Raw genomic sequence first — 16,887 nt, forward strand, 5'->3', positions numbered from 1 at the left:
GAGAAACTGAACACAGCACCTGTGGGCTCACTCTCAATTTTGTATTTCAGTCAGGTCTTTTACTGGGAATTATACAGCATTATACTGACAGGACTCTGTAAACAGTTTAACCCCCTGCAGAACATAATCAGGCTTTCCCTTGTATTTTTTATGGAATTGATAAACTGATTTCAGCTTTGCCTGAGCTTTCATTTCTCTCTCTTTTTTTTTTTTTTTTTTTTTTTTTTTTTTTTTTTTTTTTTTTTAATTAATATCTGTAGGAGCTGGAAGCATCTTACCTGGATCTGTCTCCTGGCAGCTAGAGGACTGTCATGGTTAGAAGAAACTTGAAGTGGCGTGTGGGAAACACCCAGGTCATTTTGCTGGAGATCTGCAAGTTTATGAAGTAGAAAAGGGTTTAATTATGACAGTTAAAGAGCTATAAATATTACAGCCAAAAAAGGAGAAAAAATGTTCCTACTCCCGAACAATTTCTTGCTTTACTTTTAAAAATTTTTATAAGTAGGCTTTTCCTGGTAAAAGTTTATTTGGGAGAATTTTGGACATATCAGGATCATGCACAGTAAAAACCATACAATCTCCTACATCATCTGTAGGACACTGTAAGGTGCATATTAGGCACCAGGAAAAGCCAGATAGCTGGAAAGGGAACGATATTACTCCAGTATGTGATGAATTCATGACAGAAGTCAGAAAGAATGCTATATTTTGATTCAAAAGATAAATGCCAGGTTAGTTATTTCTTTTGCTGTTTCAACCATCCACTGCAACTGTTATCAGTCATAGCAGTTATAGGCTTATGAAAGACTTACTGTGCCTTAAAGAGATTATTGATAAAGATAACACACCTCAAAAGAATGTTTTCCATTGACTTTCTTCCCGGTCAAATATTTGCTGCCAAGTCAGCTGAGGAAAGAGGAGTTGAACAGTTGCTCTGATTTCCTGCCAGCACCTTGGTGTCCTCAGCTGGGTGCTTGCTTTGGTGTCACTCCAAGGAGAAAGCCAGATGCATGCAAGGAGGCCCAGCCCAGCAGCTATGTCTCAGCAGGAAGGACTGGAGATAACAAATCCTTCTCTGGGGTACAGTACTTACCTTTCCTTAAGCTGTCAGCCCAAATCCTGGAGAACTGTTCTACTGATGGAACTGTCTAGGGTTTGGTATCTGCTGTCGCCTGGCCTGGCTGCAGCCCACTATGGGAGTAACCTGAACACCTGTCACTCTTCTCCTTCCTCTCTCTTGGCACCAAGCTGTTTTCCAGAAGAGCTGTAGCTCTGCTGATGCCTGGATGAGTCCTCCACAGAGTCCAGTCTACCTATCCTTTATTCCAGCATTGCCTAACTCAGCTCTGGTCTGACTATCACAAATGGAAAGCTAAGTGCAGCCAAGCTTCATTCTGTTGTAGCTGTGGATGCTACCTTGTGCTTCCTGTAGACTTCTCCTGCACCTTCACCAGAGGACAGGCTTACCCTACACACTGTCCCTTCTCGATTAGCATTGTTGCTCTCTAGACCTGCTCCACCTGAGCCTCAGCTCATTCCCTGAACGTTGTGTTTCTTGATTTAGTCCCACTACAGAAAAGCCACCCTCCAGGGACACCATAAACGCAGATGCAGTCTGTCTTGTGCTTTGCAACCAGCAGTATCCAAACAGGAGCTCTTCTCCCATTTTTGCACAGCACAGCCAAGCTCACCTGTGTTCTCCTGCCAGCAGGTTTAAAGGGACCAGTCTCCATCTAACCCAAGGCATTTAAGGAATAGCAGACCATGGAAGAGTTAAATGCTGATTTTATTCCCAGTGAGAGCAATATGCTCAAATGCATCTCTCCAAAACTGGAGGAAAGAACAAAAATACCTTGTTGGTAGCTATGAAAATTACAAACAATAACATATGACAGAGAATACAAGAGAAAATATACATTCAAAAGAGCACTGCTGACTTGAACCCAGCATGAGACTTGGGGCAGTACAAGCTAAGAAACCAGGTCTGTGGAAGTCCCTAGGCCCAAGGTGCCAACTCAAATCTGCAAGTCCTTGTCCAGTGCTCTGGACTGGACAGTAAGCACTCTGTAGCCTGAGATTTTAGAACAGCCTTAAATGAGAGAAAAAGCAGAATGATTTTATGCCTCTTTTTCAATAATCTTGATGGCAGGTCTGAAGCAGCATCAGGGAAGCAACCGATGATTCTTCAGGAGGGGAAGAAAACGCCAGGATTTATCCAACCTGTGACAGCACATTGACTTTGGGTGGTGCAACCTGGCATTTTGAAACACAATTTTGTTTTTTCAGACTAAGAACAGCCCTTTAAGTAATGTTTAAAGAGTTATGCTGAATTCAAACCTGTCTTGAAAGACTTGAATTTACTTAAATGACAGTAGTCTTTCAAAAAGCTTGCATGTAATTTTCCACTGTCATTAGTGGGTCTTTAACTGAGGGCCATTATGAGATGGGGAAGAGGAAGAGAAGGGAACCTCAGTAATAAATCATTGAGCAGCTAAAAAGCAGCAAATGCTTCCAGCCTTATACAAGATATTCAGGCTGAAAAACTGGGAAGTTAGCTCAGCATTGTTCATGCCAAACACACAACAGTGCCTTATTTCACAGCTGGTCAGACCAGTTTTTAAAATGCAAATTAAAGTCATGCTTTTCACCAAACTTCAGGAAGGGTCACACCTTCACCACTACACAGTCACATTTCACTGGGAAGATGTGACGACTACCCCTTGGAAACTGCAAGGGGAAATTTTAATTTCACTTAAATCAGAGTCTCCCAGAACAGGTCATGGATTTTGACTTTTTTTTTTTTTTTAATAAAATAAACCTGGAACTTTGTCAAAGACAAAGCAGTATGTAGGTGTCATCTAAAAAGGTGCTTGCAGGTGCAGCAGGCTATTTGTTTCATGATAGCTTTTGGAGCAAAACCAAAAAAAAAAGAGTAATTTTTCTAGAAATCAGTTTCTTCTTTCTTCCCCATAAATACTTAGGTTTTGTTTGGACTTAAGGGAATTGGAAGAGATTAGGAAAAAATAGAAAACATTTTGATGGGGAATACAGATCACATTTTCATGTGAGCAGAACACATCATTAAGAGAAATGGTTGAACAGTCCCCACCACATCACAGGCCTTCATAACATGACTGCGCCTTCACTCTCCTATCAAGCACTGGAGCAAATGGACCAAAATGCTCACACCCAGTGTTTCCAGTTTCAGGAATAAGTTATAAATAAATACATGTAACATTGTGTTAACTCATCAAACACTACTTAAGCCACTACTCAGCTGACAGACAGACACTTCAGTCTCTAAATTTCTCCACATTTCTGAAAGCTAAAGTTCAAAGTTGCAAAGTGGAAGTAGAAAAAATGTTCATAAATGCACTCTAAACTTCCTGGGATTGGCAGAAGTGGCATGTGAATACAGACCCGAGAGAATCAATGCCCAGCTCCTCAGGAAGATGCTGGCCTTTAGGGAGGGAGCAGTCCCCAGGCACCATCACTCTGGGTACACAGAGGGGTTCCATTCAAACTCCATTTTTCTCTGCTAGGTGCTAAATCATAGCTATTGCAGAGTCCTCAGTGCTGCTCTCTTGCTCCAGGCCCAGCCGGCGGATGGACTCACTGTATTTCTGCTGCCCCAGCTCAATGATGGCTTCAACCTCATCAGCAATGTCCTGGCGGCCACTCTCTTTCATGGCTGTAATCAGCTTGCTCACACAGTCAGGATCCTCTGAGTTCTGCTGAGCCCATGAGAAAAGCATGTCCAGGATCTGCTTATTGAGGTCCTCTCTGAAGAAAGGACAAAAGACAGAAGTAACCAACATGCTCTCCTGAGTAGCAAACCAAAGAGACCTTACCTAAGTCCCAGCCATGGCTAGAGTCTTAAAGAAGCCATCCAAACACACAAAGCACTCAGTGGGCCTCCCTCTTTCCTACCCAGCATACAGGAGTTGCATGAATGCTTCTCTATAAAATATTTTCCTAATAGAAGTATCAAATTAAGGCACTCTGCTCTTGAATATAATTTCCTCACAGGAACACCAGTTTGATCATAACAAGTCTAATTCTCTCCTACTGCTTTGGCTTTTTGGTCAGGCTGCATATCCCGTGATGTACCACAAGCTCTTTCTGAATAACAATGATATTCACTATTAAAGCCATAGATCATTTCTCTTTGTAAGAGATGGAGTCTGGCCAGGAATCCGATCACAGAACAAAACAGGAATGCAACTCAGCTGAACTACAAAGCTCATCAGGTTTGCTATTTCCCGATTTTGATTTTCAAACAAAAAACTTTATTTCATAATGGCAAGAGAACATAATCAGTTTCCCATTATAAAAGGTATTATTTTCAGAAGAACCATTAGTCAACCCATTTTTAATCCAGTGAAACAATTACAGTGGAAGAACTTTCAACCAGCCAAGCACTGATTAATACTATTACACTGCAGATAGATGGACAGACATATATAATGCATCACTGTTGATTACTGTGTCCTATTCTCACCTGTTATTGTATCCTATGCGCTCAATCTGCTGGTAGGTCAGGCCCAGGTTGAGGCCGATGCTCTGCCAGTCAGCTCCCACACGCCTAGCAATGCTCAGCAGGTTTGCCTGTGTCAGGTACCCAGTCTCAGCATTGCCCAGGTTTAAGGGAGGGAAGGAGAAGCCATACAGGGGACCGGGGTTCTCATCCCGGAGTTTCAGTTGCTGTGTCACAAAGAAGAGAGAGAAAGAATATTCTTTCTTTACATAGAGGACAGTGTTTGGCCACTCAGTCTCCACAGTGAAATCTTCTTCCTTCTGCTGGGGAGAAAGGAAGTACTTGGGGCTGAAGGGTCAGGCTGTTTGAAGCAAGGAAGACTTACACTAGCAGCGACCAGCAGTGCTCACTGCCTCAGGAAAATATCAAATTGTAATGCTCACAGTCGTAGGTCACATCGGAAATTTCCTTTCCTGCATTTACAGAGCCGTTTAAAATAAGCCACATCCCTGAAGCATATTTGCCTCAGCAGTAAGAGAGCACTTAGTCTAGGTTTGTAGTTGAGGCTGCGTGTATCAGAAAGGGTTGTGAGATCATCACACATGATCGGAAGGGAAGTATTCAGCCTACCAAGGTATTTATTGTTTTAGGCTTCTCAAATATCACTTAAATTCCGTAAGCAAAAGTTGCATTTCTCACTGTAACATAGAGCCCAGCCTTTAAAGCTCACAGCAGAATACCTACACTCAGTGTCTATGTTCAAATCCAGCATAACTACCTCATTCTATTCCTTTCTTTCTTCCTGCTGCATGAGCTGTGTGACTAAGAAATTTATAAACAAAACAGACACTTCCCTTAATTACAGCAAGCTTCCTTGCGTACTACATTCTCATTTATTCACAGGATCCACTCTCTCTGACTCTCTGACCGCCCATCCAACAAGCCTGTGCTTGACAGGCAAGATGAGCAGGAGAGCTGAGACCACTCCCAGCTCTTCCTGTTCTCGTTTCAGAAGAGCACGCTCACAGGGAGTGCAAAATCTCCACCATGACATGGCTGGGCAGCTATTTCTTGTGGTCATTCATTGCATGCCTTCTCATGGAGGACACAATATTAGCTGATCAGAAATGCCATGCTCTTGCCCCATCTAGATTAATTTTTCTGTAGGAGACAACTCACAGGCAGTTTGATGGGCAGAGTAGCAAGCCAGAGGGAGTCTGGACCTTTTCTCCTCTTGTTGGCATCTTCAGGGATGCTCTCTGGAATTGCCCCTCGGTAGAAAGAGACCTTTGCAAAGAGAAAGCATGCAGTAAGGCTCTGATTCAAACACAGTGGCCCAGCCTATTGGCACCATGTCTTTTCCATTTGGGAAAGAATGAATTCAGCATTCCCATCTATCCTCAGCCCACAAATATGGCCTCTCAATTATATGTAACTGGGAGAAGCACTGAGGTTCTGCCACAAAGGCTGGACTTTCTGCCAGCACCCCAAAAATTAATGGCAGGAATGTAAGTCAGACAGTTAAGTGATGAGTGATCCTTCAAGATTACACTTCTTGATTATTCAGAGTTTAGTCAGTGAAATGCAAAGCCAGAGAAAGAGGGTAGGAAAAGAGTTATGTCTAGCACTCAGAGATTATTATGAGTATTGTAAAAGCAATGATGAAGGAGGAAACAAGAAGTCAGTGTAACTGGTTGTTCACCTGGCCTTTTACAGCTTGGCCTTTTCTGTCCACAGAGGAGGTCACATAGATTTCCTTCATGTTCTTCAAGTGGGAGTAAAAAATAAATGAGAGACGTCCATCCACGCAGTCAGGGCGATCTGTGCAGAGAAGGCAGGAAGCATTCAGCTTGTGGAGAAAAGTGTGCAGAAGCAGATCAGTCATAAAAATAAATCCACCTGGCTATTGCCCTCTGCAGATTTACAAGAGTATGAGAAGAAATGAAAGTCTGCAAACAGCACTTTCATAAGGAAAAGTAGACAGAAAGGTTATGTGACCAGAGAATGTGACAAGTTCAATGTCCAGGGGCTGGCTACTGTGAGTAGTGGGCGAGCTGGAGACAGAGGAATGCCATGGAGGAGTACAAACCACAGCAGAAACACATCTAGGGCCAGAGCAGGACAAGAGGGAGGTTGGTAGGAGCAGAATGAGCCCAGGACTGCCATACCCATATCAATGCTGATGCCTCGCTCAAAAGCTGCAAAAAATTGCTCTCCCTCAAACATCTCCACCATGTCAGATGGCTCAGGTCCTCGATAGCGATCCTGCAGCTTCTTCAGCACTGGGTCAACCTGACAAGGAAGACAGTGTTTGGTCAGAAGCACATCTGACCAACCCATGTTTCTATACCCGTGATGTTGCTCTCACCTTTAACAGGGAAGACTATTTTACATGAAAAGGACGTAAACAAATGAACAAAGACCCATTAAAAAAGCATTTTTCAGCACTGTCTCTATCTTTTAAACAGGTCTTTTCAACATCAAAGACAAGGAGGGATTTACTTGCTACCATATCCCACTCACTGTTCAAATACATTTTCACTGCAAAAAGACACATGCTACAGCAGCACACAGCTGAGGACACCAGAAAGCTCATTTTGGATTTGTAGCCTGTGATCACAGTGGCAGTGCAAGAGTCAGGTTAGATTCTTCTTTCTATTTATAACAGTAAACCTCTCTCACTCCATGACCGTTCTCAGCAGGATTACAGACAGACCCAAACCACCATCTCACTCTGAGTGTCATTGATGCCTCATCTGGAGTCAGTTTTAGCCCAGAACCCAATATAAAAAATCCTTGCAGATGTTTGTGTCCACAGGTCACTTCAATACAGGAGCACAGGTAAAGAGAAGGAGCAACCAGGGTAGAGAATTATGCAGAGCTGGATATGCAGCCCAGTAATGGCAGTCTGATAAAATAACCCTCACCTCACCAAGCTGCATTGCCTGCCAAGGGACACATTCTCCACAGCTGCATACTCATACTCACACTAATCTGAAACAACACTGCTGAGGGCTGATACGCCTAGGAAGAGGCAGCAGAAAAGAATGTGTGAGGACTTCCCATCTCCTCCTTGACAAAGTCAGCCAGAATAGCTCACACTTATCACATAAACTCACAGTGCTTGAACTGAGAACAGCAAGAACATAAGGAAAATTACCATTTCTAACCACTCCAGCTGCAAACAAAGCACTGCTGCTGCCTACACCACTAGCCCATGTCAGACAAGTGACGTGTGAACTTTGACTTAAATTTAAGGCAACATGTTTTACCTCATGTTTGCTGGATTATAATAGCATATACATGGCCAGTATCTGTGGTTCAGCTGATTTTAGCAGCCCAGTCCTCAGGGTTTGCAGGGGAAGAAATCAATGCATAGCATTTACCACTGCTAGAATGAGTTTTTTCTTCCCCCAGCTCCCTGTGAGTCAGTATTACAGCACCAACAGTGTGGTGACAGCATACCCCAGCCATGACTCTGGGGTGGTGAACAGGACTGTTTGGTGCACTGCTGCCTTTACATCCTACAAAGGGAAGTCTGGGAAGCTCAGGAAAAGGCAGTGCAACCCAGACCAGACCTTGTGCTTGGGGACACACTGTAGCAGGACTTGCTCGGGATCCCTCTTTTTCTGCAGCGCTATGAAGTTCACCTGGTACAGACGCAGCCGCTCATAGACCTTCTTGGCAATGCCTCCAATGTAGGTCTTGGTGGTGTACCACAGCCAGTACCTGGAGACAAGGAATTAAAAAAAAAAGGAGGGACACTACCCAGAGAAAGGTGGCAGTGTCATACCCACATGATTGGAAAGAATGACAGGTAGAGACAAAGTGCTACAATGGGCCTGACTTGCAAAAGGAAAAGGAAACAGATAGAGTTAATGTCACGGCCTCTGGTCAGAGTGTTGGAAAAGCAAGGCAGAGGAACATCCCATCTTTTCCTCAGGACTAATCTTGCACTTACCAGGAGAAGTGAGTGACTTCAAACACTGCATAAAGATGGGTGAATTCCAGCACCACCTCACTGGTGATGTCATTCCAGATTTGGCCCTCCAGGTCACCATGGAGTATATGCAGCCTTGACCGATCCAAATTTAGCCCTAAGGAGACCAATGATTAAGAGATGCTATATGCAGCAGAAACCTTTATTCATGGCTTTACAAACCCAGCCACAGGTTTGGGTGATTTACTTTTTAAAGCCACCAAATAAAGGTTCACAGCCTTCTCTTCAGCATCCAGGACTGAACTTTGGTCAAAGAAGAGCAGCAATAAAAGGACCAAGCTATCCCATTGCTTTTGGGATATTCTGGCAAAATATTCAGAGTTAAAATGATAGTGTGCTCATTCCCACCAACAGATTCATTAGATAATTCTCATCACTAAAATCTAGGGTTATTAATTAAGTTCTACCTCTTTCTAATGTACATGTCACAGACTTTTCAATCCTGATGCACTTCAGGCATACAAATACCAGGTGATATAATAATGTAGGCCATGTATTTCTTCACAAGAAAACCGGGAGAGGTCTAAGAAAATATGAGTAAGGAGACTGAGGGTACTCAGCAAACAGAGGAATCCCTGGCATGACTGAGGCTGTTTTTAGCAGTTTTCAGAGTGGGATGTGGCTCAGCATACAGTCATACATTTTTAAATGCAGTGGCTCAGCAGCTGATTCCTGTGCAAGGAAAAGAGAAAGCAGACCCCTGGAGCAGCATGTTCATTTCTTGCTTCAAGCTATTCCCAATCATGAATCAAAGCCCTTTTACAATGCATCTCCTCAGTGCCTCTCCAATCCACCATAGTAAAACCAGCAGTTAAAATACACATGTCGTTTGGCAGAGAAATCCTTTTGCCAAGACCATTCTCCCAGCTTGTCTGATCTGATGGACCTGAACTACCTTCAGCTCCCACTGCTCTGCACCACCACACAGTCAGCAGACACACCTTGCTGTTCGTGCAGGAAAAGCAGCAAGCTTTATTAACAACAGGAGAGGCAAATAAAATTCTCTCTTCCCCTTTGTGATTTTCCAAATATGGCATTTCCCTTTGTCAGTTTTGGGAATAAGCTGACCTGTGACCCTGGGTGGAAGAGGCAGCTGAATTCTCACTGGCTTGAGAAAATCCACCGTGGAGTCCTGGGAGAGGTAGAGCAGGGGACTGGCTCTACACCCGGCATTGGCTGTGATTTCCTCTATCTCTTCTGCAGAGACTGACAGCACCTGGATGTGGCAGACAGCACAATGAGCAGAGCAGTCAGGCACCAAATTCCCACACTGCTCACTCAGTTCCTCTTTTGCTGCAGGGCCCAGCAAGATTTATTTGCTGAGAAATAAAGCACAGTGAGCCTTGGCTGAAGTCTGGCAACCTGTTGGGCTGGACTTAAAGTATTACAAGAGCATCTAGCAGCTCTACAGAACAATTCATTTTAGTGGGGTGATTTTAGAATTAGATCCACATTAGATTCCCTCACCACACCCAATTCTCATTGAGCTGTTTTCCTAGGGTTAGTTTTGCAAGGGAAAAAGAGGCAAAATCTTTTTGTGTTCCCTTCAACAGCTGGTCTGATGGAGATCCCTTTCCCACACAGGGCAGCACAGAGCAAGGCCCATGTTGCAGGGAAGTGAAGAGAGAAGGTGATCTGAGATGGGTGAGTCCATGAAGCAACCACGTCTAGACATGATTTACCCTAGGGCAGACATCTCTGCTTGGTTCTGTACTGAACACAAGAAAACAGCTGCACCAGAGCTCACCAAAAAGCATGCATACCTGCAGCTTGACACTACGAGGCTCTTTGGTGACTCCAGGAGGAAAGATTACTTTGATGTTTGGATCCACACTGGAAAAGAGCAATGTCCCCTCTGCTGGCACTTTGCATTCATTTTGCACAAGTCGAGACACAACAAGGAACCAAGAGAAGTGAAGGACACAACAGTGGGCCACACACTTCTATGACAGAGGACAAAGAAGAAAACATATAGGCATATAACTTAATACAATAAAGGCAGGAAAATGAGTACCAGCCAAGCAGAAGAAAGTACTAGATCAGGGATGAAGCATGGCAGGATGCAACTCATCAACTTCAGGAGACACACCTCCATGAGAGAGGAAACTTGGAGCTGAAATCCACTAAATTTTATTGCAGCTGGTCAAAACACAACTCATGAGATATTTCAAATAGGTTCACTCTTGGCTGGACACAACCAAAGAGGGGAACAGGACCAAAGTGTGTCACTGGTAATTTCAATCTGCTCACCTCTGATTTTCTCTTCTGCTTCACTCTTGCTTTCAGATCAGTCCAGCTCTGCCCACTGAAGGTCCGAACTACAACCTCATGCTGGTGAGGGGTTTGAGGTGAGACATATGGCATCCAGATCTGCACCTCCTGGCAAAAAAGCATTCCTGTGAGACACCAACTGAAAGGATAAAACCAAGGCCAGCTCTGCATTGTGGCTTCCTATGCAGACGAGGGAGGGCAGAGCATGGCCTGTATGCAGGGAATCAAAGAACCTGCTCTGCCCTGCAGTCTCTGGGGAGCCGACAGGAAATGTCAGGTCTGCTATGGACTGTGATGGCAGGAAAGGTTCAGCAGCTTCTGAGCACAAAAGGGCAAAGCAACTTTTGCAGTGAGCTACTGTCAGCCATGATGGGGCTGGTAGGTGGTGTGACTACTCCCCAGCTTGAACGCAAACCACACAATCAGACTTTTAGAGAAGGATGCAAACCATTCTCTTTTCAGGCTAAGGCCAGATGCTAGACTTATTCTCTGGTAGAGCAGGGGGGATGTGAGTGAGAAAGGTTATAGCTCAGCTCCATCAGGAGCAGTGGGGAAGGCAAACGTGCCAGATCAGCACAGTATCAGAGGCTGTGTCCTTTCTCTCTGCAGCAGTGCTTCTATGAGAGGCAGTCCTGCAGCTACTTAAAAGCACCAGGGATGGGGGTAACTGTCTCACAGGTCCCAAAAGGCACTCTCAGAAGAATCTACTGAGCTACTGCAAAGGCAGATTCATCAGGAGGTGACCTGGGTGTATCCTCACCTGCTGGAATTGGACCCCATGAGGCTGCAGCTCCAGGACTCTACTGAGCAGGACATCATGGTGTCTCAGCTTTACCCACTGCGGATCTGGCGTGAAGGATCGGAAGTGGATCCGCAGAGGATCAGAGGCAGCCCCCGGCGGAAAGTAGAAATGGATGCCACAGGCCAGGACCACTCTGCAGCCTTCAGAGGTGACAGTAAAGCTTCCAGAAGACATGCATGAATTTATGACACTGTGCAGTGACTTCTGCCCTCCAAAAATCAACAGAAGAATCTCATACTTGTGTTTTACTGGCCTACTGAGGCTATAGGTTCCTATACATTCCTGCAATACCCACCATGCACCTTGTCTGTAATACAAATTCTTAATAACAGAGGCTTACCTGCCCTCTCCTGATGCAAGGAAGAATCTTTTTAGCCTTCCAGTACTGGATTTATCTGTGGCAATAAGAAGATTTGGGTAGGAGAAGGAGACAGACCTTACTTACCTTACTTAAACCAAGGTAGACAAAGAAAGGTTGAACAGTTTTGGCTTAATCCTAATCTGACAGAAGTCACTAATGGAATCCTGGTCACACTGCAGTGGGCCCCAGAACACACTGCAGCAAGAGGATGGCATGTGGCCTCGAGGTCCCAGGACATACTGAAAATGCTGGCTCTCCCCCAGGGAAACTCAAAAGCAGAGGGAATTCGAAAATATTTCAGTTTTCCTCTGCAGCTCTCAGGGCCATGTTTGATTGCTGGGGCCATCCTGGGAATCAGTGCTTGCTCTTGTGAACATGAGCACCACTGGGAAACCCTGCTCAGATTCCTGCTCATTTCATCACCTTCATCTTGGACAAAGAGCTGCTCCTCTGCAGCCTGTGAACCTCAGGAAAGCAGGAGGTGACTGCACAGCAGAATGACCTCTTGCTGTTCTCTGAGGTTCTAGCATGAGCCACCAAAGCCTTAGGGCCAAACAGCAAGTCCAGGAACTGGTGCTCACCTCTGCTAAAAAGGCTGGACCCCTTTAGGGACCTCTCCTGATCTGTTTCCTGTGAGTCCCATTTTCACTTCCACTGTGAAACCCTACCAGGAAATCCCAATTCCAGGGACCTCTGAGCCCTTCAGAATGGTATAGGCCTCATAAAACCATAACTAATACTGTCTGTATCCTTACAACTTAATAATTATTCCAGAGAAATAAATGCTGAACTGATTCCCCCCCTGCTTGTCTTCTCTAATCCAAACCCATCTACACCCTGCTGCGCTGAGTGAGGGAACAGCTGTGCAGAACACACAGCAGCAGAAGCCTTGCAATTACCAGCCTGCGGGGATGGTTCAGTTTCTCCCAAGGGATTGCCTCGGACATGCGCAAACGGCAGGGTCTGGATCTCAGCAGGGATGGCACGGAGGCAGTTGTTCTGCAGATCAAGTCTGGACAAGTTGGGCAGGCTGGCAAGAGAGGCAGGGACTGTCACCAGGAGATTGCTGTGGAGATGCAGCCGACGCAGAGACTTCAAATTGGCTGCAGGTTGGAACAAGAAGTGACCCCCCATCCGTGCTGTTAATTGCACTGCATATCAGCTCTAACCCTCCCTCCCTCCTCAGCCCATGTAAACACACACATAATGAGGGAAAAGCACAAAAGCTTAACATCCCTTTAGCTCACAAAATAAAGGAGTGCAAGGAATTAGCTGAGAGGCAACACAGACTCCTCTGTCCTCTCCTTTTCAGCTTACTTGTGTAAGACACTTCTGTAACAGCATCAAAAACAGCCTTGGTCACAAAGTAATACAGGACCCAGGAAGCTGGGCAGTAGAAGTCAGAGCCCAGTTCTGTGGACTGGTCCACAATGAACAGTGTGATTTCAAGCCCAGATTCTCATCCCATCAAACCTCAACTCTTCTGCTACCCAAAACAAGCCAGGCCAGATCCTCAGTCATTGTAAATTGTAATGAAATCTCAGCAATGTCGCTGATTCACAGAAACAGTAAGTGTGATCCAGAGTTGTTAATACTCAAAGGCACTGACTGAACCAAGCATGATCCTTCTGGATACCCCTTCCATTTGGCTCCAATATAAAATGGTTTATGCTAACAACTCTGGGGATAGAGACCAAGGGTCTCAGAGGTTGTACCAAAAGCTTGGCAAGCCCATATCCTTCTCTTCCCCAGTAAAATACATACCTAGGGATTCTGGGATGCTTAATAAGCGATTCCCAGAGAGATCCAGCTCTGTGCAGTTGTGCAGATTCCCAACTTCTTCAGGGAGCAATTCCAAAGCATTTTCCGAAAGATCCAGATCCTGCAGCATTGACAGCTCCCCAATGCTCTGAGGTAAGTCTTTCAGCTGATTTTTCATTGCAGAGAAGAAAGTCAGTTTACTCAGACAGCCAAAGTCCTCAGGAAGTGTCACCAGGCTGTTGTGGCTCACCAGGAGCACACGGAGGCTGGGGAGGTGGAGAATGCAGCTCGGCAAGGTGGAGAGTCTATTGAAGCTGAGATCCAGATGGGTGAGACACCTGAGGTTCCCAAAGTCTGGTGGCAAGCTTGTCAGGGAGCCATGCTGATAGGAACCAAACTCATCTCTAGCAAGGCCACCTGGGTGGAGGGAAATGGAGGAGGTCAGTATGCTACCAGGAGAGCTCACCAGCCTCATGTGAGACTCAGCACAGAGATCCACAAGATTGGGAGTTACTGATAACAATGAGCAGCACTAATCACAAAGTACACAGAGAAGTGACTTTTCTGCTCCATGCCTCAGTTTCCTGATCAGTGAAAGGGGTGTAACAGTGAAGAGCTGTTATGAAATCAGGAGATGCCACAGTGAACCAGTACAGCTCTGCTAAACACATCTGGAGTCAAAGCTCAGAATGAGCCAGGCCACCCCACACATTTACCACACTTCAGCAGGGTGGCCCATATACCTCCAAGCCTCCCACTCTCCTTCCTCACTTCTTCCTCACTACCAGTGGCCAACACACATGGCTTTCTGGATCAAGGAAACAGTCCTTGCCCTCAAGGATTTATCCATTCTGTTGAGAAGCAAACAGCCCTGAGGACTGAAATCTGCCCTTGCAAGAGTGGAGGGCACATCTGAGGAAAGAGCAGTGAAAATGCGGGAGGAAAAAGTAGGTAATTCAGTATTTTCTAGGCAGACAGGAGAAAAGCAGTGAAAATGTGGGGAGAAAGGTAGGTAATTCAGTATTTTGTAGGGCAGACAGCACAGAGAGCGAAGAATGAAAGTTCCGTATCCCAGCTTGTGACACTCAAATTAGAGAAGGGCTGCACCCCTGGAAAATAACTTGAGCAAACAAAAGGAAATTTCCAAACTTTTCCACTTGTTCATTGTTTCATACTCCTCCTCCTCTACTGTTTTCTATTTATATCCATATACAGCAGAGGGCACCAAACATTTTTTTATGCTGCATAATGGTACAAAATGAGAACAACCAAATAGGCACATTGCACTTTGTACATAAGATCTTACTGAACTACATTATGGCACTTCAGAATGCTCAGGGTGTGTGTACATCTCACAAAACAAGACTGATAAAAGGTACTGCTGTTATTGCCACCTTACTAAAGGGGGAAAAGACAAATCATTCACATGAGAAATTTATGACAGATATAGAAACAAACCTCAGACTTTTCAGTTTTCAGGTGAAACCCTGAATTCTGCCCTGAAACTCCCCCTTTTTGTTCTCAAATATTTATTTTTAAAATTCTACCTTCCAAAGAGCAAATCATTCAGTCTGATACAGAAACTATACTAATTGTATTGAGATCCTACCAAAATAAATAGATGAGACAGTCGAAGAATGATCTAATATTTATAGCTCTAACAGTTATTACACTTTGCCAAATTACATGCACACCCTGTGTCCTACTTTAGATAAAATGTTGAACAGCGTTTTCTGGTCTGTCTTGAACTTTGCTAAACCTACAGTCACTGACAGTAAGGAAGGATTAAGCATGGATTGACTCAGACAGAAACACAACAAAGACAGCTTATTATACTTTCAAAAACTAAATAGGGGCTGAACATTCACCAAAAGATTCAACACCTTTCAATCCCCCTCTTCTTGCATAACTGCAAAAATGCTCTTCTAGAGAATGGCTATAGAAAATGCTGCAGCATCAACCCAACAAGACTCCAAAAACCCAGTCCCCAGGCAGCTGTAAAAACAAAGAGAGGAAATATGAATCCAGAAGCTGCATCATGTTGAAATCTGCATTCAGCTCTGAGCAAGGCTGAGCCAAAGCTGAGGTAAGCGGCACTGGAACAAAACACTTCCAAGGGCAGTTTGTCCTGCAGATATGGAGAGAAGGATTAACAAAAAATCTGAACCTAGAAAAGCTGGATGGTGATGGACCCCAGAATTTACCTTTAAGCACCAGGGATTTCAGGTGCTTCAGATGAGGAAGGCTGCCCAGTGTGGTGTCAAGGAGGCAATCATTGCTGCTGAGCCGGAGGAACTCAACCTGGACCACCTCTCCCTGTTGCTCCTTGAATAGCTGGAGGAAACGGTGGCAGCCGTCAGGATAAACATCCAGGTTCAGTCTGTTGTCAGCAAGGCAGGAGCCAGCGAAGGCAGGAGCCCCCACAGTCCCCTCCTCACACTCATCCCTGAGCCCCAGCAGCTCTGCCATCTTCTGCATCTCATCCTCAAGGTCTAGACATGCTCTGACTTGCCAGGCAGGCAGGCACTGGCAGCACCACCAGGCAGCTGGGACAAGGAGAGGAGCAAAGATGGCTCTGAAAAAGAACACAGGTGCAAAATGAAGGCTCCTGCCCCAGTCCAGAGTGGCTGGAAACAGTTCATACTCACAGCAAGATGGCAGGAAAGATTACATGCATGCTACTGAAAGCTTTGGAGGCAAAGAGCACGGAAATGCAGCATGACAGATGTCACAGGGGCTTCTCCTCTAGAGAAAACCTCTGAATTTTTCCAGCCAACATCTCAGCAGGGAATGGAGCAATTATGCACCATCAGAATAAGACCAATATTAACTTTAAAAGACATAAATGTAAATGCCTATGCCTAATGCAGATTTCAAGATGCCTTAGTAGGAAGCTTTACAAGAAGAAAACTGGGGCAGGGAGAGCTGAGCCAGAAGCAGAGCCCAGAGGTGACTAACAGATTGTGACAGGTCCTCATCGAACCCGGTTGTGAAACCAGTGTCAATGGGATAAAAGCAAATGGACAAAGGGCAGAGAAAGCAGAGAAAACATGTCAGGGCCAGCAACAGGGTTAGAAAAGGCATGTTGGTGGTGCAGGAGTAACACCTCCTGAGCTTGGCAATTAAACTAGCTCATGGTGTGAATATCAGGAGCTCTTTGTTAACCCTGCCATGGATCGAACTGGTAAATAGAAGTTTCCTTTGAGTGATGCAGA

General features: G+C 45.0%; 1 protein-coding gene across 1 annotated transcript; it reads right to left on the bottom strand.

The window, feature by feature from the left end:
* Window positions 1-1,767: 1,767 nt before the first annotated feature.
* On the bottom strand, window positions 1,768-16,307 carry PIDD1 (p53-induced death domain protein 1). The gene is made up of 15 exons (XM_053946463.1): window positions 15,877-16,307; window positions 13,676-14,089; window positions 12,811-13,014; window positions 11,891-11,945; window positions 11,509-11,710; window positions 10,728-10,856; window positions 10,241-10,420; window positions 9,546-9,693; window positions 8,439-8,574; window positions 8,056-8,206; window positions 6,646-6,769; window positions 6,180-6,298; window positions 5,657-5,764; window positions 4,502-4,704; window positions 1,768-3,783 (listed from the first exon to the last, which is right to left on the bottom strand). The coding sequence occupies exons 1-15, from the start codon at window positions 16,148-16,150 to the stop codon at window positions 3,546-3,548; spliced, it is 2,685 nt and encodes an 894-aa protein (XP_053802438.1). The 5' UTR covers window positions 16,151-16,307; the 3' UTR covers window positions 1,768-3,545.
* Between the last annotated feature and the right edge of the window lie 580 nt (window positions 16,308-16,887).

This window comes from Vidua chalybeata, chromosome 6, assembly GCF_026979565.1.
Source record: "Vidua chalybeata isolate OUT-0048 chromosome 6, bVidCha1 merged haplotype, whole genome shotgun sequence".
NCBI lineage: Eukaryota > Metazoa > Chordata > Aves > Passeriformes > Viduidae > Vidua > Vidua chalybeata.